The sequence below is a fragment of the Staurois parvus genome, unplaced genomic scaffold (assembly GCF_062004578.1).
Source record: "Staurois parvus isolate SC_StPar_1 unplaced genomic scaffold, SC_StPar_1.0 ptg001167l, whole genome shotgun sequence".
Classification (NCBI taxonomy): domain Eukaryota; kingdom Metazoa; phylum Chordata; class Amphibia; order Anura; family Ranidae; genus Staurois; species Staurois parvus.
The window spans coordinates 282,722-307,391 of NW_028318963.1; the positions used below are offsets into that span (position 1 = coordinate 282,722).

Consider the following 24,670-nt stretch of genomic DNA (forward strand, 5'->3'; position numbering starts at 1 on the left):
AGGAGTTGTGCATAATTTCCTTGAAATGACGACAACCCACACTTCAAATAATGGCCCGATCCCAAAGAGAACAATCATCCAGCCCGAAGTCCAAAATGGATCGGCCCATTATTTGAAGTGCGGGTTGGTCATCAATTGAAGAAAACCTTGTATTGTCCGAAGCACAACCCATACAGAAGGAGTGGCGCCTTGGGTCCTGCAGAGGGAGGCACTTTACCTGAGGGGGGGGGGTTGTCTGGTGGTTTTTCAGCACAGCAATGATGTTGGTCATATGTATACCATGACTGCTTGGTCTTCTTAAAGATTCTCATTCCCTGAGGAAGAAATACAGCGTGTCCGAAATGTGCTGGGAGTGAAAAGAATTGTACCCAACATGCTCTGGTCATTATCATGGCCTGATATCTTGTTTTTATCTGTGTCTGATTGGCTGCTTGGAGACCAGAGGAGAGGGGCTTAATAGACCCAAGATCTCTCTATAAAGAGTACCTGTCACTGCCTATTGCTGTCACAAGGGATGTTTACAATAAAAGTGATAAAAAAAACCCCATTTAACCACTTCCCGACTGGCCGTTGCATATAAACGGCAGGACGGTGGCAGTGCAGGGTCGGGTGGCCGTTTATAAACGGCCTCCCCGCACCCTGCTTGTGTGCGCTCCCTGGGAGCGCGCAGCACCGCGATCTGGTGCCCGCTGTGTCCTCCGGACACAGTGAAACACCGATCGTCAGACGGGACCTCTGTACGAGGTCCCGATCATGTGATCACTGATTGGCTAATCAGTGATCACATGCAAAGTAGTAAGCAAGATGTCACTTGTGACATCATTGCTTACTACGTGTGAAATCTGTGAATGATCACAGAGGTCACATGGTACAAGCCTATTCACAACAGCCTTGTACCATGTGACAAGCTGTGACCAATCACAGCTCACTCAGTACTTCTCAATGAGTGCAAGAATGCACACAGAGAGAAAGAGAAATGATTGCTTTTACATCCTATATGGGTGTAAAAGCAATGTGTAAAAAAAAAAAAAAAAAAAAAAAAAATCTTCATCACCCCCCACAAGTAGTACAGTGTCACCATGGTGACACTGTACTGCTAGGGTGACAGTATGTAAAAAAAATAAATAAATAAAAAATAATAATATAAAAATATAAAATAAAAATGTAAAAAAAAAATGTTTAAAAATTATAATTTTTGGTTATAAACTAATTTGGATTTTTTTTTTTACTAAAAAGATAACGGAATAAATTTTGGCTAAGATTTATGATGAAATATTATTTATTTGCAAAATTTTATTAAAAAAAACACTTTTTTTCAAAATTTTTGGACTTTTTCATTTACATAGCAAAAAAAATAAAAATCCCAGCGGAGAATAAATACCACCAAAATAAAGCTTTATCTGTCTAAAAAAAATGGTAAAAAATTCATTTGGGTACAGTGTTGCATGACCGCGCAATTGTCATTCAAAGTGTGATAGCGCTGAAAGCTGAAAATTAGCCTGGACTGGAAGGAGGTAAAAGTGTCCGGTCTGGTTTAAAGAAACAGTGCAAAAATAATATAACATTTTTTTTTAAAGCACCCCGTCCTCCTGTGCTTGCGTGCAAAGGCAAACACGTATGTAGGTCGCGCACGCATATGTAACCAGTGTTTGCAGCACACATGTTAGGTATCGTTGCGAACTGTATAGCGAGAGTAGAGCACCAGACCTCCCGTGTCATTCTAAACTGGTAATCTGTAAAGGCTTTTAAATCGTCACCTATGGAGATTTTTAGGCACAGTAGTTTGGTGCCATTCCATGAGCGTACGTAGTTTTAAAGCGTAACCTGTATTTACTCCGCATAACATCATCTTTTATAATTTGCCAAACAATTGCATATTATATTGTGTTTTTGCACACTAAAAGTCATTAAATTGTATTTTTGAACCAAACCTCTATGTAATTTATGGCCCCATGCACACAGGGTGTTAAAACGTCGCCTTCAGAGGCGTTCTCTGGTTTTTTTTTGCCATTATTATTATTATACAGGATTTATATAGCGCCAACAGTTTGCTCAGCACTGTACATTATGGTGGAAGACAGTACACAAGACAGTACAGTAGCAATACAATTCAATACAAGAGGGGTTCGAGGGCCTGATTCTGGGAGCTTACAATCTAGGAGGGAGGGGCTAGTGGTGCAAGAGGTAATAACTGTGGGGGATGGAGTGGTTGGAAGAGTAGAGGATTCCAGTATTAGCTGAGGGCGGGGTAGGCTTACCTGAAGAGATTGGTTTTCAGAGTGCGCCTAAAGGTGAGCAGAGTAGGCGATAGTCTGATGGATTGTGGTAGGGAGTTCCAGAGGATAGGAGAGGCCTTGGAGAAGTCCTGGAGATGAGCATGGGAGGAGGAGACAAGGGAGCTAGAGAGTAGGAGGAGGAAATTTTCAGCTTCAAAAATGCTTGATGCACCTGAACACACTTTAGGTGCGTTAAGCACTTGGGCATTCATTTATACCAATGGCCTGAATAAAGTAATTTTCTAGCCAATGGAATGAGTGTCCAAGCACTTGACGCACCCGAACGCGTTTGCACGTTTTAACGCCTCCCATTGTGCGTGGGGCCTAAAATGTGTCTCCTGGACAGAAAGTGAGGGGAAATCTCCCCAATCTACACCGATTGCAACGAAAACCTTTTTATCGCTGTATCTGTTACAAAGTTTTGGCTGGAGTTGGGTTTTAACTTGCAATCTAAAGGAACATTATGTTTCCTTCTACAAGATAATTATTTGAAGGTGAACCATGTGTGCAATAATTATATACTTTGAATAGCTGTGCCCCGGGGCGATGTACAGAATTTGGGGTGACTCATGCCACGTGCCAGTCCTGGGATAATCCTAATTACAGACGTGAATAAGGGATCCTGACAAGCTGGGACATAAACTGTACTCAGGGATTCCCTGAAGCATGACTAGCCCTATATAATAATCAGGGGACCATGGTGGGAGCTGCTCGGGGGCTGTAGTTCTCTATGACACCCAACCAGGGCCGTGGATGAGGGGGTACCACCAGTCCTTCTCTACGGGGTCCAGGCCAGCAGGGGGGCCAAGGCAACTGGGTTAATTGGATGTGGGCAGGGAGGGTGATCGGCACGGTGGCGGGGGGACAATTGTTGGAATCGATCCTCTGCATGGCTCTCTCTGCAGCATCTGGAAGCTGGATTCTTCTCCTCTCCCTCCCGCTGGTTTTCAGCTGCTGCAGAGAGAGCCATACAGGGGATCAGTTCCAGTAATTGCCCCCCGTGACCACCATGCCAATCACCCTCCTTGTGCACATTTGATCTTCCAGCTGCCTGGGCCCCCGCAGTGCTGCCGGCTTCCCTTCTCTCCTTCCAGCTGCAAGCGCACAATAGGATCCTTCAGGATGGAGAGTGGGAGAACGGTTCGATAAATATATCACATTAACCAGACCCTTCCTTTCATGAATGAACACAATGAGTGATCAGTACTGATCACTCACTGTGTTCATTCATAACTGAATCATAGTAAACTGTGTTTTTTATTTTGAAGGTTCGCTGTAAGGGACCCCGTGGTTTCTAACAGCAGCCCTGCGCCCAACCACTGTGGTCATGTGACTGTGAAGTCCATCCTACACCCCCAATCCTATAGACTCACCTTTAAGGGACACCAGGGCATGAAATTTGTTTTTTAGGCGTAACTAGTGTGAGTATCTGAATTTGACCTGATAGCTTCTTGAAGCAGCAGAACTCAGCCTGGAAGAGGGACTGGGAGCCAACCAGGTGAGATTATTATTATAATTATTATACAGTATTTATAAAGCGCCAATAGTTCGCTCAGCGCTGTACATTACAAAGGGGGACAGAACATGTGACAGAACAACAATAATACAATGCAAAACATGAGGGGATTGAGGGCCCTGCTCTTTCGAGCTTACAATCTAGGAGGGAGGGGTTGGTGGCACAGGAGGAGATAGCTGTGGGGGATGGAGTGGTAGGAAGAGTGGAGGAGGTTGGCAAGTTAGCAGGGGGTGGGGTAGGCTTCCCTGAAGAGATGGGTTTTCAGGGTACGCCTAAAGGAGAGGAGAGTAGATGATAATCTGATGGGTTGGGGCAGGGAGTTCCAGAGGATGGGTGACACCCTGGAGAGGTCCTGGAGGCGGGCATGGGAGGAGGAGACCAGGGAACTAGAGAGAAGGAGGTCTTGTGAGGAGCGGAGTGTGCGTGTTGGGTGGTACTTGGATATTAGGTCAGTGATGTAGTTCGGGGCAGTATGGTGGACGGCTTTGTACGTCAGTGTTAGGATTTTGAATTTGATCCGTTGCGCAATCGGAAGCCAGTGGAGGGATTGGCAGAGGGGGGTGGAGCCAGTGGAGGGATTGGCAGAGGGGGGTGGAGGACACTGAGTGGAGGCCAGTGGATGGATTGGCAGAGGGGGGTGGCGGAGATGGAGCAGTTGGAAAGGTGAATGAGTCTGGCAGCCGTATTCAGGATGGACTGAAGCGGGGATAGCCAGCGGTGAGGCAGGCCAGTGAGGAGGGAGTTGCAGTAGTCGAGTCGTGATATGATGAGGGAGTGGATGAGCTGTTTAGTGGTTTCTGTGGTTTGGAACGTGCGGATTTTGGCGATGTTGGACTTGGGGCTGGAAGGATAGGTTGGAGTCCAGAATGACACCAAGTACTCTGGCCTGCGGGGCGGGTTTGATGGTGGCGTTGTTGGATGTGATGGAGAAGTCAATGGGGGGTGGTGTCCGGGCTGGGGGGAAGACAAGAAACTCGGTTTTGGAGATGTATGGAAATGTGCTGACAAGGGCAATATTGACAGGAGGAGAGAGCAGATTGATAGACAGATGATCGCAATGGTCTGCTTCTGCTCCTTCACTGTCCAATCAACAGGCAGTGGAGAGGGGACAGCACTGTGTTTCTCAAAGTGGAAATAAACTAACCACAATATGGGGTCCTCAGGGGCTTTGGCTATTATGTGCAAGTATGGTCAGTACACTTACTATCAGGATGCAAAAAACCAGCGCTGGGGTGACCGTGGCTTGAAACAGTGATAAATAATGATATAAACCCCACATCGATTCCATAAAGGGTGTACTTTATTTATGTATGTAGTATGGCCCAGGCATGACAGAAGGAATGTCTCACCTGTGTTCCCAGGCCGGGAAGTAGTATTGACCCAGTGTAGCTATCCCGGCCGGGGGCCGCGGCGGCGTTCTGGAAATGACGTCACAACCACCGGAGGGGGAGCGGAAGTCAGGCACCGAATGTGGACCGCTGAGGCTGGTAACCTGATGTGGACAACACTTACTATCAGGGAATTCCTATTAGCCCGCTGGATCGGAAACATGTGCATAAACAGGGGCGGACTGACAACTCATGCGGCCCCCAGGCAATAGGGGATCATGGGGTCCCTGTGTCCTTGCCCAAACTCAAATCAGCCTATGAAAAAGGTACCAGGGGCATCTCATGGGGCTCCCTACTGACCCCGGGCCCTCGGGCAGTGCCCGAGTTTCCAAATAGTCAGTCTGCCCCTGGTATGAAAGGTAGCCAGACACGCGTGTGGAAGGATGCATGCGGCAGTGTGTGCATGCTCAGAGGAAGCATTGGCACCAGACAGCCTGTTTAAGGGACACTCTAAAGTGTCAGTGCTAACTGGTCTTCAGAGTTCCTTGCTCCATGACTTGTGTTCTGCATGTGATTCCTGTTATCGACTTGGCTTAAGGTCAGGATTAAGGACCCTCCACAAGTCAAGCTGCCACAGACAATCTCGCACAAGGTCCAAGTTAACCAGGTGGTTGACTCTACCATAAGCCAACCACCATCTCAATCACTTGGCTAAACTGGACCTTGTGGGAGATTGTCTTTGGGAGCTAGACTTATGTAGGGTCCTTGTGTCCTTGTGTAACAGTTGTGTGGAGCACCATGAAAAAGGTCTCAAAACCTTTGGTTGTTCCCATTCCTCAGTGCTTTGCTTGATCGGTATTACAAATACAGCTAATGCACAGGTGTCAAACTGGTGGCCCTCCAGCTGCTGCCAAACTACAAGTCCCATGAGGCATTACAAGATTGACAGTTACAAGCATGACTCTGAAAGGTAGAGGGCATGATGGAACTTATAGTTTCGCAACAGTTGGAGGGCCACCAGTTGGACTCCCTGAGCTAATGCATTTCAGGTGTACTCCCCCTTCTTCAGGGCTATACACTTTTTTGTGGTGTTTTCTATTCACCTACACAACTGGTACAAGTTGAAAGGATAGGTAACAATTGTCCTACCGTAGCTCAGCAATTGGGGTCTGTGCACACTATGCCCATAAGGAGATAATGCTGGGGGAAGGGGTGGCAAATGATACAGAAACCTTAGCAAAGTATCTCCTACAATCCTATTACGTGACCCTATAGCTGGGGGTCCAGAATGGCTCTAAGTCGCCATGCCATGCCCTCATTTTTGAATAAATTAAGTATGGTGCCCACTCCCTACATACCCATATGTAAAATGAATTTGTGTATATCTTAGTTAACCAAAGAAATGCGTGCAACACATATGAATTGAAAAAAAAAAACACACAAAAAAACCCCCCCACAATATACACTATATCAGTGGTTCTCAACCTGTGGGCCGCGACCCCTTTGGGGGTCGAACGACCCTTTCACAGTGGTCCCCTAAGACCATCAGAAAACACATATTTCCGATGTGTAAAGAGCAGCTACTGTGTAGAAAGCAGCTGCTGTGTTGAAAGCAGCTACTCTGTTAAAAGCAGCTACTGTGTTGAAAGCAGCAATATTGGAGGTAAAACGACACTCATGAATTATAATTACTGGGTAAATAATTTTATGGTTGGGGGTCATCACAACATGAGGAACTGTATTAAAGGGTCACGGCATTAGGAAGGTTGAGAACCACTGCACTATATTGACAAACGTATTGGGCCAGCCCTCCAAATCTTTGGATTCAGGTGTTCCAATGACCTCCATGGCCACAGGTGTATAAAATCAAGCCCCTAGGCATGCAGACTGCTTCTACAAACATTTGGATCATAAAACTCTTTTTTATGATCCATGGTTCATATTGATGGAAAGTGGTTGGGCTTTGTGAAGACTTGACTGGAGAAAACTGAGCAGTGAGCAGCATCAGAACATCTGGTATACCAAGCGGTTTTTGACCTTCCTTTTGATTAAGATGCTCATGGATTTGTGGTGAATGCATTGGGGTGGCACAAGTGGTAAAGCACTTTAAGAAGAACTTGTGGCACAGAAAAGAGTGGACTTACTACACTGGTGTTGGACTTTGGCCCAATTTACTTCATTATCCAATATATTTGATTAGTTTTCTCCAATTTATTACTAGTAGTACTTATGATCGCTAATTATTGGATATTCTTTATACAATAAGGATATTTATGGTATAGTCTAAGCGCCATACTTGTCTCTGGAAAGCAGTTGGGCTTTGTGAAGACTTATTGATTGGAGAAAACTGAGCAGTGAGCAAGGGGCGGACTGACAACTCATGGGGCCCCCGGGCAATAGGGGATCATGGGGCCCGTGTCTTGCCCAAACTCAAAAAAGCCTATGAAAAACATACCAGGGGCATCTCATGGGGCCCCCTACTGACCCCGGGTCCTCGGGCAGTGCCCGAGTTTCCAAATGTTCAGTCTGCCCCTGCAGTGAGCAATATCAGAACATCTGGGATACCAAGAGTTTTTTTCACCTCATTTTTCCCTCTTGCCCAAAAACACAATACATTCAGCCGTTCCCTTCTTGTGTGTTTTTACAGCGTCCAATTACACCGAACCTGAGCCGAATTCACAGCAAACTTCCCTCTGAATCACCCCCAGGCCGAACAGCTGCAAAATGACTTGACAGAGGCTGCCGAGTGGCTCTAGAATGGAAAGAGTCTCCGGGTTTAATTCACAACCTTCCTCCGTAAATATACTGCGGTTAAACAAAAAACCAGGAGCGCGTTAACGTTGACTCAACAGTCGGAGGCGATCGGTTACAAACGATCTAAGGGAAAAGTATGGCATTATCCCAGGAGGAAAATGAGAATGGAACATCTTTTTTTATTGACATAGTTGAAAGTTTGACCCCTATAAAGAGGACCTGTCACACATGAAATGCCCTCCTGTGTCAATCGGTTTAACACAACCTGTGGAGTTATTTAATATACTTAATTTGATGTCAATTTTCAGAAGAACCTCTTTCTATGGAGACACGGATACAGCTCTAGCTGGGAGATAAGTCAATGGTTTTCTGTACAATGTCTCTACTGTACAGCCATAGCAGGTTGCCTACTATACACATTGCTTTCTTTCTCCCCAGAGGAGGTTAATTTATTATTATAATACGGGATTTATATAGCGCCGACAGTTTGCTCAGCTCTTTACATTATGGTGGGAGACAGTACAAGAGACAGTACAGTAACAATACGATTCAATACAAGAGGGATTCGAGGGCCCTGCTCCTTGGAGCTTACAATCTAGGAGGGAGGGGATAGTGGTACAAGAGGTAATAACTGTAGGGGATGGAGTGGTTGGAAGGGTAGAGGAATCCAGTATTAGATGAGGGCGGGGTAGACTTCCCTGAAGAGATAGGTTTTCAGAGTGCGCCTAAAAGTGAGCAGAGTAGACGATAGTCTGATGGATTGTGGTAGGGAGTTCCAGAGGATGGGGGAAGCTCTGGAGAAGTTCTGGAGACGAGCATGGAAAGAGGAGATAAGGGAGCTAGAGAGTAGGAGGTATTGTGAGGAGCGGAGAGTACGGTTTGGGTGATATTTGGAGGCAAGATCGGTGATGTAATTTGGGGCAGAGTTATGAATGGCTTTATACGTCAGTGTTAGCGTTTTGAATTTTATCTGTTGGGCATTTGGAAGTCAGTGGAGGGATTGGTAGAGAGGGGTGCAGGACACTGAGTGGAGGTCAGTTTAGGGATTGGCAGAGAGGGGTGGAGGACACTGAGTGGAGGTCAGTGGAGGGATTGGCAGAGAGTGGTGGAGGACACTGAGTGGAGGTCAGTGGAGGGATTGGTAGAGAGGGGTGGAGGACACTGAGTGGAGGTCAGTGGAGGGATTGGCAGAGAGCAGTGGAGGACACTGAGTGGAGGCCAGTGGAGGGATTGGCAGAGAGGGATAGAGGACACTGAGTGGAGGTCAGTGGAGGGATTGGCAGAGAGGGGTGGAGGACACTGAGTGGAGGTCAGTGGAGGGATTGGCAGAGAGGGGTGGAGGACACTGAGTGGATGTCAGTGGAGGGATTGGCAGAGAGGGGTGGAGGACACTGAGTGGAGGCCAGTGGAGGGATTGGCAGAGAGGGGTGGAGGACACTGAGTGGAGGCCAGTGCAGGGATTGGCAGAGAGGGGTGGCAGATACAGAACGGTTAGTAAGGAGGATGAGTCTGGCAGCAGCGTTCATGATAGACTGGAGTGGGGGATAGCCTGCGATGAGGTAGGCCAGTGAGGAGGGAGTTACAGTAGTCGAGGCGAGATATAATAAGGGAGTGAATCAGTTGCTTAGTGGTTTCCGGGGTTAGGAACGGACATATCTTGGAGAGGTTGTGGAGGTGAAGTCTACATGAGTTTGTCAGCGATTGGACCTGGGGCTGAAAGGACATAAATCTAGGATGACACCTAGTACCCTGGCGTGAGGGGATGGACTGATGATTGTGTTGTTTATGGTGTTGCATTTGAAAAAAATCTCCATTAGTTAATGTCAATCTTTAAGTTACATAGTTAGTCTGGCTGAAAAAAGACAAAAATCCATCCAGTTCAACCATTAAAAAAAAACAAAAATTATAATCCTACACCCACAGTTAATCCAGAGGAAGGGAAAAAAACTGAACAAAGCACGATCCAATTTGCTCCTGCAGGGGAAAAAATTCCTTCCTGATCCCCCGAGAGGCAATCGGATATTCCCTGGATCAACTTTACCTATAAATGTTATATCCAGTTATATTCTGTGTATCCAAGAAAGAATCCAGGACTTTTTAAAGTAATTCACTGAGCTGGCCAGAACCAGGGAGTCTATTCCACATTTTCACAGCTCTTAGTGTGAAGAAACCTTTCCGTGTTTGGAGATTAAATTTATTTTCCTTCAGGGGCATATTTAAGTGACACCAAGGGCATATTTACCACATGGCAAGCAAGGCGTTTGCCTAGGGCGGCATTTTTCAGAGGGGCCACGCCACCCCCCCTCCCCGGCAGAAATGACACACATGGCAGCCGGTGACTGAGGATGGGGAGCAGATGAGACACAAGCACACCCCACACTGCCCCCCACACCAAAAATAAATTCTCCTACCCCTGATATTCCTGGCAAAACCACATACAGTATGTGTATAATATTTGACATTTGTACCCGTAGTACGGCCCAGAAATAGTAATCCTATCTAAGGCCCCATTCACACTTGGCGATCCAAACCACATGGCAATCGCTGAAAAACACGCATTCTTTCTAAATGGCACCCCAATTGAGGTGCAATTTTGCCGCAATACAGTCATACAGCGAAACGCACCTTTGAAGCTTGCCGCCCAAAAAAGGAGCAGGAGCTTCCTTTTGCCGACAAACACACTCAAGTGAATAGGCCGTTCTATGTGAGACACGTGGAATCACGTGAACAATCGCCCACTCAAAATCACAGGTGGGAACACGAATTCCTGCTACACGAAGGGTGAATGGAGCCTAAAGCGCACTGACCCTGACCTTAACCATGACAATACTATCCGAGAAAAAAGCCTTGACCTAGCCATTTTTTCTTTGTTTCTTTTAATTTTACACACTTTTTTGTTTATTTTCTTCTCTAGGAAGGAGAAAAAGATACAATGTATCTTACAGGCTCCATTAACACATGTGTGACTTGTCACATGACTTTGGACATGACAAGTCGCAGCCCATTCTTTTCAATGGCACCCAGGGGCGGACTGACAACTCATGGGGTCCCCGGCCAATAGGGGATCATGGGGCCCCTGTTTCCTTGCCCAAACTCAAAAAAGCCTATGAAAAAGGTACCAGGGGCATCTCATGGGGCCCCCTACTGACCCCGGGCCCTCGGGCAGTGCCCGAGTTTCCAAATGGTCAGTCCGCCTCTGATGGCACCCATTCAGATCTGTGCAACTTAAAGGTGTCTGAACTACTTAGATGCAGCTTTTGATGCAACTTAGGTCCACAGAGTGTAAAGTCATATCAAAGTCACCTCAAAGTCGCCCTGGAAATCATGTGACTTTGGAGTCGCAAAAGTGTGAATGGAGCCTTACAAGTAAAGAACTCGGGGCTCCTTCACTCTTGTTTTGGTCTCTGAAGAGTGATCGGCTCTTGGATTGTCCTTCAGGCGGTGAGGAGATGTTGAATGTGCTGTAATCGCATGTATTGCAGAGAGGTCCCATTCACTGGGTTGTGCTCAGTGGGTGAAAGCAAGAGTGGGGTATAATTCTCTTGATTGGCAGCCTTGGCATGTATCCACCTCCGGCCGCTGCCTCTGCAGCTAAAGGGGGTAGTGGTTGTGAGGCAGTAAATGAGTGGCTCAACCGTGGGATTTTAGCACCCCTCCACCCCCAAAGGCCAGTGTGAGCTAGCCCTAAGGCTCCCATCATATTTGTGCATAGCTCACATCCAGAGGAGCAAAAGTATGCATATTCCCACAGCACAACAGTACTGTAGTAGCAATGCGGTGCCATTCATTCATTCTTAATGCCACCATAACACACCTTACCAGGGGCGGACTGACAACTCATGGGGCCCCTGGGCAATAGGGGAACATGGGGCCACTGTGTCCTTGCCCAAACTCAAAAAAGCCTATCAAAAAGGTACCAGGGGCATCTCATGGGGCCCCCTACTGACCCCGGGCCCTTGGGCAGTGCCCGAGTTTCCAAATGGTCCGTTCACCCCTGCACCTTACATGTGTTTGAGTGCACCAGAACACATGGTAACAAAAACTATGCATTCTGGTACAGTTGGATTAAAAAAAAAAGCGTATGCAATTCTTTGTCACAAAAGTAGTGCGTTGGGCAGCCCATTCCATTGAAGACAAACATACCTGGATAGAAGAAAAATCACCGGAAGCACATGCACCAAGAATGGCAGCACCCACCAGGACCGACTCTACTTCTTTGGATAGGATGACAGGTAAACCTGTACAAAAAAAAAAAAAAAAAAGGAAAAAAAAGAAAAATTATTTAAGAAATACTGGATTTATATATATTATTATTATTTATTTATTTTTCTTTTTTCTTAAGTGACCACTGACAGTTGTCTGTAAGGGTGGCATTCTTCTCATTGACCATCAATGTGCTGGGGCACTTTATCACTGACCACCAATGTAACGCCCTTTTTCCCCACTAACCCCCAAGGTAAGGGGCGTTCTGACCACTAATCTAGCTGGCTATTCTTTTTACTACCACCAATGTAATTGCCAACTAATATAAAGGGAACTACCAATGCAAGCGGGACCTTGTCCCACTGACTCTTGTAATGGGTCCTTTTGCCATTGAACACCCATGCAAAGGGACCTTTCCCCAATGACCACCAATGTTTGGGGGCACTTTACTACTGACCACCAATGTAAGAGCCTTCTTCTAAATATCCCCCAATGAAAGGGCATTGTGACTACTAAACTGATTTTGTTCTCTACCACTGCTCTAAAGGGGCACTTTTCCACTGATCACCAATATAAGGGGACATTTTTCCTGCTGGCTGCCAATCTAAGGGGGCACTTCTCCTACTGACCACCCATGTAAGCGGCACCTCACCCACAAGTGTAAGGGGGTCCTTTGCATCCGACAACCCATGAAAGGGGACCCCTGTCCCACTAATGAAAGGAGGCCCTTCTCCCCATGACCACCAATGTAAGGGGAATCTTTTTCCACTGGCCACTCTTCTCAACTGACCACCCATGTAAGGGGGCCCTTCTCCCACTGACCAACAATTCAACGGGTCAACAATGAAGATTAGTGTGAAGTAAGCCCTTCTGAATCGACTTTGTAATTTGCCACCACCATTTTTACTTTCTGCATTCCTTTCATGTTAAGATTGGTATGGAAAACAGTTTTGGTTCTATAGAGCATGGGGGTGTTATAAAATTATCTGGGTGTTCAATACTCTATAACAGGGGTCTCCAAACTTTCTAAACAAAGGGCCAGTTAACTGTCCTTCAGGCTTTAGAGGGGCCAGACTGTGGTCACTGGGAACTGAAAACGCCTTGGCATCAGTGGAAGTAAACAGTGCCTCCTCATTGGTATAAGTGGGAGGAATAGTGTCCATTAATGTATCAGAGGGAGAAATGGTGCTCTATTGTTGGTATTTAGGGGGGGGGGGGAACAGTGCTCCATCATTGATATTAGTGGTAGGAATAGTGCCCCATCATTGGTATCAGTGGGAAGAATGGTGCCCCATCATTGGTATCAGTGGGAGGAATGTTGGTCCTTCTTTGGTATCAGTGGTAGAAATAGTGCCCCATCGCTGGCATCAGTAGGAGGAATAGTGCCCCATCATTGGTATCAGTTGGAATAATGGTGCCCCATCATTGATATCAGTGGGAGGAATGGTGCCCCATCATTGGTATCAGTGGGAGGAATAGTGCCCCATTATTGGTATCAGTTGGAATAATGGTGCCCCATCATTGATATCAGTGGGAGGAATGGTGCCCCATCATTGGCATCAGTGGAAGGAATGGTGCCCCATCATTGGCATCAGTGGGAGGAATGGTGGTCCATCATTGGCATCAGTGGGAGGAATGGTGCCCCATCATTGGTATCAGTGGGAAGAATGGTGCCCCATCATTGGTATCAGTGGGAGGAATGATGCCCCATCATTGGTATCAGTGGGAGGAATGGTGCCCCATCATTGGCATCAGTGGGAGGAATGGTGCCCCATCATTGGCATCAGTGGGAGGAATGGAGGTCTATCATTGGTATCAGTGGGAGGAATGATGCCCCATCATTGGTATCAGTGGAGGAAAGGTGGTTTATCATTGGTATCTGTGGGAAGAATGGTGCCCCATCATTAGTATCAGTGGGAGGAATGATGCCCCATCATTGGTTTCAGTGCTAGGAATAGTACCAAGTCATTGGTATCAGTGGGAGGAATGGTGCCCAATCATTGGTATCAGTGGGAGGACTGGTGCCCCATCATTGGTATCAGTGGTAGGAATAGTGCCTCATCATTGGTATCAGTGGGAGGAATGGTGCCCCATCATTCGTATCAGTGGGAGGAATGGTGCCCCATCATTCGTATCAGTGGGAGGAATGGTGCCCCATCATTGATATCAGTTCAAGGAATGGTGCCCCATCATTGGTATCAGTGATTAGAATAGTGCCCCATCATTGGTGTCAGTGGGAGGAATAGTGTCCCATCATTGGTATCAGTGGGAGGAATAGTGCCCCATCATTGGTATCAGTGGTAGGAATAGTGCCCCATCATTGGTATCAGTGGGGGGAATAGTGCTCCATCATTGGTATCAGTGGGAAGAATAGTGTCCCATCATTGATATCAGTTCGAGGAATGGTGCCCCATCACTTGTGTTAGTGGGAGGAATAGGGCACTATTATTGGTGCCTGTAGTAGGCATGATACCCCATCATTGTTGTCAGTGGATGGAATAGTGTTTCAAGGTCCAGATAAAGGCAAGCAAAGGGCCACAGTTTGGACACCACTGCTCTATAGCAACATCACTTCCACAGCTTACTGCTTACCCCAAAGTACCATGCATTCTCTATATATGAATATTTTTTTATCAGGAGTCCTCTGAGACCTGAAAAAGATTCCTTTAAGATATAAAATGTAAAGAAAGGTCGCTCTATAGGAAGGGTGCGATTCAGGGGGCTCGGTTGGCCAATGGGGTAAAATAATAATTTGCATGGCTCCACCCACTCTAAACCGAAGACTAAACTCCTTGTTTTTCCGATGTGTGATGGAAGCGATGACATGTGAACACCTTCTGTTTAGGTGATGAAAATCAAGCAGCACGTAACGTCTGAAGATCATTAAGTACAGTTTCACGCTACACCGCCAGCAAACATTATTCGTCTCTGGAAAAGTGAGTCACGCAGGACCACTTGACTCAATCAACTTGTTACAAGGAGGAAATTATTTTCACAGTAGCAGATCCTAATTTATCAAAGCTGCCGCTCCGAACCCAGCTCAATAGTTTCATCAGTGCTTCGAAAAAAAAAAAAAGAAGATGTCTGATGACCTTTACCCTCCGAGGCGATGACATCACCCACAAACAAGCGCTGTACACAAGTGTGAGATAATTGAATACATGGCCTGACAACGCTTTGTAGATCCCGGCTAACCACATACACCACAGCTGTATATCGCCTTCTCGTTTAAAATCCCAAAACAGAAATTTAAGTGCAGCTCTGGAAAACAAAGACCATACACAAAAAATGCTGACACTATTTTACGATATCATACAGATGTAGTATAGTTAGAATTCTCCTATAGGCCCTGTTCACGTTACGTAATTTGGAATATATATATATACTATATTGCCAAAAGTATTGGTCGGGCTGCCTTTACACGCACATGACCTTTAATGGCCCCCCAGTCTTAGTCCGTAGGGTTCAATATTGAGTTGGCCCCACCCTTTGCAGCTATAACAGCTTCAACTCTTCTGGGAAGGCCGTCCACAAGGTTTAGGAGGGTGTCTATGGGAAGGTTGGACCATTCTTCCAGAATCACATTTGTCAGGTCAGGCACTGATGTCGGGGGAGGAGGTCTGGCTCGCAGTCTCTGCTCTAATTCCTCCCAAAGGTGTTCTATGGGGTTGAGGTCAGGACTCTGTGCAGGCCAGTCAAGTTCATCCACCCAAAACTGGCTCTTCCATGTCTTTATGGACCTTGCTTTGTGCACTGGTGCTCAGTCATGTTGGAACCGGAAGGGGCCATCCCCAAACTCTTCCCACAAAGTTGGGAGCATGAAATTGTCCAAAATGTCTTTCGATGCTGAAGCCTTAAGAGTTTCCTTCACTGGAACTAGGGGGCCAAGCTCAACCCCTGAAAAACAACCCCACACCATAATCCCCCCTCCACCAAACTTTACACTTGGCACAATGCAATCAGGCAAGTACTGTTCTCCTGGCAACCGCCAAACCCAGACACGTCCATCAGATTGCCAGACAGAGAAGCGTGATTGGTCACTCCAGAGAACACGTCTCCACTGCTCTAGAGTACAGTGTGCTTTACACCATGGCATCCGACGCTAGGCACTGTACTTGGTATGCGCTGACCCTGCTCTGTCATTTTACGTGGCCTACCACTTGGTGGCTGAGTTGCTGTTGTTCCCAGTTGCTTCCAAAAGTTGAGCGTGGAATATTTAGTAGCCAGGAAATGTCACGGATGGACTTATTGCACAGGTGGCCACCTATCATGGGACCACGCTTGAATTCACTGAACTCCTGAGAGCGACCCATTCTTTCACAAATGTTTGCAGAAGCAGTCTGCATGCCTAGGGGCTTGATTTACCTGTGGCCATGAAGGTGATTGGAACCTGAATCCAATGATTTGGAGGGCCAGCCCAATACTTTTGGCAATATAGTGTGTATATAAATATATACACACTGCTCAAAAAAATGAAAGGAAGACTTTAAAAACAGATCAGGTCTCAATGCAGAAAAATCTCCTGCTGGATCTCTATACTGACATGGACGGGGTAAGGTGTTAGCAACGTAAGGATGTCCCATTGTTTGATGGAAATGAAAATGATCGACGTATTGAGGACTGAACTCAAAGACTAAAATCAAAGTGAAAAAATGATGCAGCAGGCGAGTCCATTTTGCTGAAATTTCATTGCAGCAACTCAAAATGGTCCTCAGTAGTTTGTATGGCCCCCCCGTGCTTGTATGCATGCCTGACAATGTCGGGGGAGGCTCCTAATCAGACGACAGATGGTGTCCTGGAGTATTTCCTCTCAGATCTGGACCACGGCATCACTGAGCTCCTGGACAGTCCGAGATGCAACCTGGCGGCGTCAGATGGACCGAATCATGATATCCCAGAGGTGTCCTGTTGGATTGACGTCAGGCAAACATGGGGGCCATTCAATGGTATCAATTCCTTCATCCTCCAGGAACTGCCTGCATACTCTCGCCACATGAGGCCGGCATTGTTGTGCACCAAGAGGAACCCAGGACCCACTGCACCAACGTAGGGTCTGACAATGGGTCCAAGGATTTCATCCCCATACCTAATGGCGGTCAGGGTGCCATTGTCTAGCCTGTAGAGGTCTGTGCGTCCCTCCATGGATATGCCTCCCCAGATCATCACTGACCCACCACCAAAACAATCGTGCTGAACGATGTTACAGGCAGCATAATGTTCTCCACAGCTTCTCCAGACCCTTTCATGTCTGTCACATATGCTCAGGGTGAATTTGCTCTCATCTGTGAAAAGCACAGGGTGCCAGTGGTGGACCTGCCAATTCTGGTGTTCAATGGTAAATGCCAATCCAGCTCTATGGTACCGGCAGTGAGCACAGGGCCCACTAGAGAACGTTGGGCCCTCAGGGCACCCTCATGAAGTCTGTTTCTGATTGTTTGGTCAGAGACATTCACACCAGTGGCCTGCTGGAGGTCATTATGCAGAGCTCTGGCAGGGCTCATCCTGTTGCTCCTTGCACATAGGAGCATATACCAGTCCTGCTGATGGGTTAAGGATCTTCTGTGTCCCTGTCCAGCTCTCCTAGAGTAACTGCCTGTCTCCTGGAATCTCCTCCATGCTCTTGAGACTGTGCTGGAAGACACAGCAAACCTTCTGGCAATGGCACGTATTGATGTGGCATCCTGGAGGAGTTGGACTGCCTGCGCAACCTCTGTAGGGTCCAGGTATGACCAGTTCAATATCCCAGGAGATTCATTGACTTGATGCTATACTCTGATTAAAAAGTGTTACTTTAATTTTTTTTGAGCAGTGCATATATATATATACAGTTGTGTTCAAAATAATAGCAGTCAGACATCACTAACCGGATCAATCACTGTTTTTGGTAGAAATGATATTTCTACATGGCAAATAATTTCCTAGCAGGTGTAGTAGAGTAATAGAAATCCAACAGACCCAACAGTCATGACATGCGTGCTGCTGATTCTGTGTCATTGAATCACTCATTGAAAGGGGCGTGTTCAAAATAATAGCAGTGTGGAGTTCTATTAGTGAGGTCATTCATTCTTTGAAAAACAGGTGGCAATTATTGCCCTTATTTAAGGAAGGAAGGCAGCAAATGTTGGACATGCTGGTTACAGTGCATTTCTCTCTGAAATTCTGAGGAAAATGGGTCGTTCCAGACATTGTTCAGAAGAACAGCGTACCTTGATTAAAAAGTTGATTGGAGAGGGGAAAACATATAAAGAAGTGCAGAAAATGATCGGCTGCTCAGCTAAAATGATGGCAAATGCTTTAAAATGGCAACCAAAACCTGAAAGACGTGGAAGAAAGCGAAAAACTACCATTAGAATGGATAGAAGAATAGCCAAAATGGCGTGGACTCAGCCAACAATCAGCTCCAGGAAGATGAAAGAAGGTGTGACGTTCCCTGTGAGGACTGTTACAATTAGAAGACGCCTATGTGAAGCCAAGCTATCTGCAAGAAGTCCCCGCAAAGTCCCACTGTTGGAAAAAAGACGTGCTGAAGAGGTTACAATTTGCCAAAGAGCACATTGACCGGCCTAAAGAGAAATGGTGCAACATTTTGTGGACTGATGAAAGTAAGATTGTTCTTTTTGGGTCTAGTGGCTGGAGACAGTTTGTCAGACGACCCCCAAACACTGAATTCAAGCCACAGTACACTGTGAAGACAGTGAAGCATGGTGGTGCAAGCATCATGATATGGGGATGTTTCTCATACTATGGTGTTGGGCCTATTTATCGCATACCAGGGATCATGGATCAGTTTGAATCCATCAGAATACTTGAAGAGGTCATGCTGCCTTATGCTGAAGAGGAAATGCCCTTGAAATGGGTGTTCCAACAAGACAACGACCCCAAACACACCAGTAAACGTGCAACATCTTGGTTCCAGACAAACAAGATGGACGTTATGGAGTGGCCAGCCCAATCCCCGGATCTTAATCCAATAGAAAACTTGTGGGGTGACATCAAAAATGCCGTTTCTGAGGCAAAACCAAGAAATAGAGAAGAACTGTGGAATGTGGTCCAATCATCCTGGGCTGGAATACCTGATCACAGGGGCCAGAAGTTGGGTGACTCCATGCAACACAGATGTACAGCAGTTCTCAGAAACAGTGCGACTACAACCAAATATTCATGAAGTCATTCAAAGGAAAGCAAAATCTTCAAACATTTTTCAGTTTATATAGTGAATGTTTGAGTTTGTAAAGAAGAACACTGAGATTTTTTTGAACCGTCTAATATTCACTTTTCTTCCATTTTTTTAGAGGAACAACACAAATTTGATGTATTTTTCTTCATGTTGTGATTTGGAATAGAATGTGTCGTGTTCCCAATGCATTTGTGTGGATGGAAATAAAAGCTATTAGAAGGATTTTGAGCTTTATTCACTTTTTTCAACATACTGCTATTATTTTGAACACAACTGTATATATTCTACAAACACTTTCAACCCTTCCTGAGTCCAGGCATTCCTAGTGCCCTGATGAAGGGGGAGTGTGAACCCATGAAACGTGTTGGTTATCTTTTATCCTGTTGATCTTTCCGTAATGAAATACCACACTGGGCCCTATTGTCATTACTGTGGCACCCTTGGTGCTCTACCACTCCTCAGAAAAGTGCTTTTTTCAGAGGGAGCTGAGCTGAGGAGCGGTCATTTTGAACAGCACCCCAATACATTAAGATTAGCTTCACACTTGAGGTTCTTCAAGTTTTTTTATAGTGTACTCTTGAGGCAGTGAGTCTTGAGTGTCTTGTTTTAGCCAGCTGAAAGTTACTAGGATAATAAAAGGCTAAAAATGGTGCAAAAATACGATTCACATTGTATTTTCAGGTGCTCTGTATATAGAGACCAAAACTGCATAACTGTGCTCCAAAGAACACAATACCCCCTATGTACCCCATAGGATACAATGGGAATGCTCATGTCCAGTGTTGAAGTGCTTCTAGAAATGCGCTTTAAATCACTCAGCTGTGAACCAACGGTAAAGCAACGTAAATGCGTTGCAACACAAGGCGAGGCACCATAGTGCATTGCGCCAAAACCACAACCTCCTGCGACACCATGTAGTTTGGCGTGTGCAAAAACGCTCGAGTTTGCAAATATATGGGGGTGCTATAAACAATTAATGGCACTGCCGCGCGACTGCTAAAGGGCAATGTGTTTCTGTGCGTTTTGGGAAAATGTACAATTTTCTGAGAGATGTAAACCTAACCTAAAAGAATCAATTTTAAAAAATGGGATATACAGTCATGGCCAAAAATATTGGCACCCCTGCATTTCTATCAGATAATGCACCACTTTGCCCAGGAAATTGTTGCAATTAGAAATGTTTCGGCATTCTCATGTTTATTTCTTTTGTTAGTATTGGTATGACACAAAGTGGAGAAACAAAAAGACAAATCTGACACATTCCACGCAAAACCCACAAAAATGGACTGGACAAAATTATTGGCACCCTCAACTTATTATCTGGTAGAACACCCCTTGGAAAAAATAACTGAAATCAATGGCTTCCTGTGACCATCAATGAGTTTCTTCCACCTCTCTACTGGAATTTTGGAGCGCTCTTCTTCCACCAACTGCTCCAGGTCTCTCAGATTAGAAGGGTTCCTTTTCCCAACTGATGTTCTGAGATCTCTCCACAGGAGCTCTATGGGATTGAGATCTGGACTCATTGCTGGCCAGTTCAGTCCTCTCCAGTGCTTTGTCTGAAACCATTTCTGGGGGCTTTTTGACGTGTGCTTTGGGTCATTGTCTTGTTGTAGGACCCATAACATCTGACGGAGACCCAACTTTCTGACACTGGGCCCTACATTTCACCCCAGAATTCTTCAGATTTGATAATGCAATGCACACGGTCAAGACATCCAGGACATCCAGTGCCTGAAGCAGCAAAGCAACCCCAAAACATAAGTGACCCTCCCCATGTGTGACTGTAGTGACCCTTTTCTTTAAAGGCCTCATTGCTTTTTTTGAAAACAACAGACTGATGGGCTTTATCAAAAACCCGTCATTTTGTTTCGTCTGTCCACAGCACATTGTCCCAAAAGGATTTTGGCTTCCTCAGGTAAGTTTTGGCAAACTCCAATCTGGCTTTTATATGTTTCTGTGTCAGCAGTGGGGTCCTCCTGGGTCTCCTACCGTAGCGTCCCTTTTCATTCAGATGGTGACATATAGTGTGAGTGGACACAGGTGTACCCTGTACCTGAAGGTCAGCTTGAATTTGTCTGGAAGTTGATCGAGGTTCTTTATCCACCATTCCAACAATCCTTTTTTCCAATCTTTAAGCAATTTTTCTTGCTCATCCACATCCAGGGAGATTAGCTACAGTGCCATGGGCTGTACACTTCTTGACAAAGTTGCGCACAGTGGACACAGGAACATTAAGATCTCTGGAGGTGGACTTGTAACCTTGAGATTGTCCATACTTTTCCACAATTTTTGTTCTCAAATCCTCAGACAATTCTTTGCTGCTCTTCCTCTTCTCCATGCTCCACATGGCACACAGAGACACACAACAGAAAGGTGAAGTCTATTTTTCACCATTTTAACTGGTTGTCGGTGTGATTTCTATATTATCAGCACCTGGTCATTGATACAGGGGAGTTTAATGACAAATTACAGGAGCGTCACAAACTTGGAATGGGTGAAGTGGTGCATCAAGCCGGCCATACATGAGTCGAATGCTGAAAGAAATTTCTTTTGAAAATCTTTTCTAAGAATTTTCATTTGAATTTTGCACCATCAGCGTGTCACAGACACAGCTGATTTTCGTGTGACCATCGAATTTGAGTGATCGGGCATGTTGGAAGTTTTTTGAAAAACGAACAAATTTCAAATCAATGATGGGAGAATCGTGTGGGAAACATAAATGAAAAAGAAATGAGCGTGAACTGTGACCTGGAAAGAAAAGAAAATTTTTGGCCATGAAAATTCTTTTTTGTAGCAATGGAGGTGAAATTGAAGAATTGTTCATTGAATTTCAAAATCAATGGTGGCTCCATTGGATTACAAAACACACAAAATTTCCAATTTTCTAAAGAAAATTTGTTCGGAATTTGACCCGTGTATGGTCTGCATCAGAGGCGGACTGACCATTTGGAAACTCGGGCACTGCCCGAGGGCTCGGGGTCAGTAGGGGGCCCCATGAAATGCCCCTGGTACCTTTTTCATAGGCTTTTTTGGGTTTGGGCAAGGACACAGGGGCCCCATGATCCCCTATTGCCTGGGGGCCCCATGAGTTGTCAGTCCGCCCCTGGTCTGCATTATCTGACAGAAATGCAGGGGTGCCAATATTTTAGGCCATGACTGTAAGTGCACTAAGCACCGTGTATGCAACCACATGGACAACCCCAGCGACTCTCCAGCTCCTGTCCTGCTGGCGCCTAAACCTATCTTCTACCCATCTGTAGATCTAACCCTTTGGTTGGAGGTCCTCTTTAATTATGACCTGAGATTGAAACACAATCTCAAATATTTCCCAATCAGGAAATGGTGAAATCCCCATGGCAACTCAGACACAGAGCAATAACCTGTAACAGAACCCAGACAGAAACATTTCACTGATAATAAACTGTACATCTTCCCCCCAGGCCAAAAAAAATTGAACATCTGAAAACAAGGGATTCCCCGCTCGCTGTGTTTGTCCCAGTTAATCATTCAGGGAGATCCAGTTAAACCATAATAGTGGAATGTTTTATCGACGTCTCCTAGCAAACAAAATAGTTTCCATATCGCTGTCCAAATTCCGCTGGACGCGGCCGAGCAGATGGCGATATGTGAGGAGGAGATAGCACAGATGAGGCGCTGATAAGAGTCAGTGAGGAAATACACGGGGATAGTAACAAATTTATTCTGCATCGATTTTCTTGAGAAAGACTGGAAATATGAGATCGATATCCGGCATGCAATGTGACTACAAGACCCGTCTTACCTGCTGGTATGAACACTGGATAGGATTTATAAACGCTTTCAACCCTTCCTGAGTCCAGGCATTTCTGTAGTGACCTTAAGTGTTACTAAACCCTGGACCCCGCATTCACTATATCTGCTCTCCCCGGACCCTGCATTCACTATATCCGCTCTCCCCGGACCCTGCATTCACTATATCCGCTCTCCCCGGACCCTGCATTCACTATATCTGCTCTCCCCGGACCCTGCATTCACTATATCCGCTCTCCCCGGACCCTGCATTCACTATATACGGTCTCCCCGGACCCTGCATTCACTATATCCACTCTCCCTGGACCCTGCATTCACTATATATGGTCTCCCCGGACCCTGCATTCACTATATCCAGTCTCCCCGGACCCTGCATTCACTATATATGGTCTCCCCGGACCCTGCATTCACTATATCCACTCTCCCTGGACCCTGCATTCACTATATATGGTCTCCCCGGACCCTGCATTCACTATATATGGTCTCCCCGGACCCTGCATTCACTATATCTGGTCTCCCTGGAACCTGCATTCACTATATCCGGTCTCCCTGGAACCTGCATTCACTATATCCGGTCTCCCGGACCCTGCATTCACTATATCTGGTCTCCTCGGACCCTGCATTCACTATATCCGGTCTTTCCGGACCCTGCATTCACTATATCCGGTCTCCCCAGACCCTGCATTCACTATATCCGGTCTTTCCGGACCCTGCATTCACTATATCCGCTCTCCCCAGACCCTGCATTCACTATATCCAGTCTCCCCGGACCCTGCATTCACTATATCTGCTCTCCCCGGAACCTGCATCCACTATATCCAGTCTCCCCAGACCCTGCATTCACTATATTCAGTCTCCCCAGACCCTGCATTCACTATATCTGCTCTCCCCGGACCCTGCATTCACTATATCTGATCTCCCCGGACCCTGCTTTCTTCCCACTGATCACCAATGTAAGGAGCATTCTTCCCACTGACCATCAATGTAAGGAACATTCTTCCCACTGCCCACCAATGTAAGGGGAATTCTTCCCACTGACCACCAATGTAAGGAACATTCTTCCCACTGACCACCAATGTAGGGGAATTCTTCCCACTGACCACCAATGTAAGGAGCTTTTTCCCACTTATCCCTGATGATTTGGTTTTAGCAGGCGTTCCCCAAGACCTGAACATTATAAGAGCTCCTCTAGGTTAAAACAGTTGAGAAAGACTAGTCTAGTGTATAAGCAAGCCATTTGACAGGTCCTATTAATCCATGGTGGTGGTATGTACCAAGTCCAAGCTTGCTCAGACTGAGGGACTTTATCTATTTCCACAGATGGATGTGTATAACTGCAAGGAGAGATTTAAAAGACTTTAGGAACATGCCATGTGTCACGTGTGACCCACTCCGGAGAGCCAAGACTGATCCGTCAGCAATGATTGCCATCTATTATTTAGAAGAACATACATTTCAGATGACCTTAAATACATTTTTTACATTAATATGCCACCGCTGTCCCGTAAAGCGTTCCTGGGGGACCCAACTGCTCATCTCTATCCATTATAATCTATCCCACTTCCCGAGAGTGAGGTGGTCAGATCAACCCATCAGAAGTTGATTTAGTCATTTTGACTGGAAA

The 24,670-nt window shown here is 46.0% G+C and overlaps 1 protein-coding gene across 6 annotated transcripts in view; it reads right to left on the reverse strand.

The window, feature by feature from the left end:
- Window positions 1–24,670, reverse strand: part of FGGY (FGGY carbohydrate kinase domain containing) — a 401,559-nt gene that overhangs the window by 68,759 nt on the left and 308,130 nt on the right. For all 6 annotated transcript variants that reach the window (XM_089659582.1, XM_089659583.1, XM_089659587.1 and 3 more), the window contains one exon: window positions 12,018–12,112. In XM_089659582.1, the coding sequence (XP_089515708.1) occupies window positions 12,018–12,112 (95 nt within the window). The remainder of the gene's footprint in view (window positions 1–12,017; window positions 12,113–24,670) is intronic.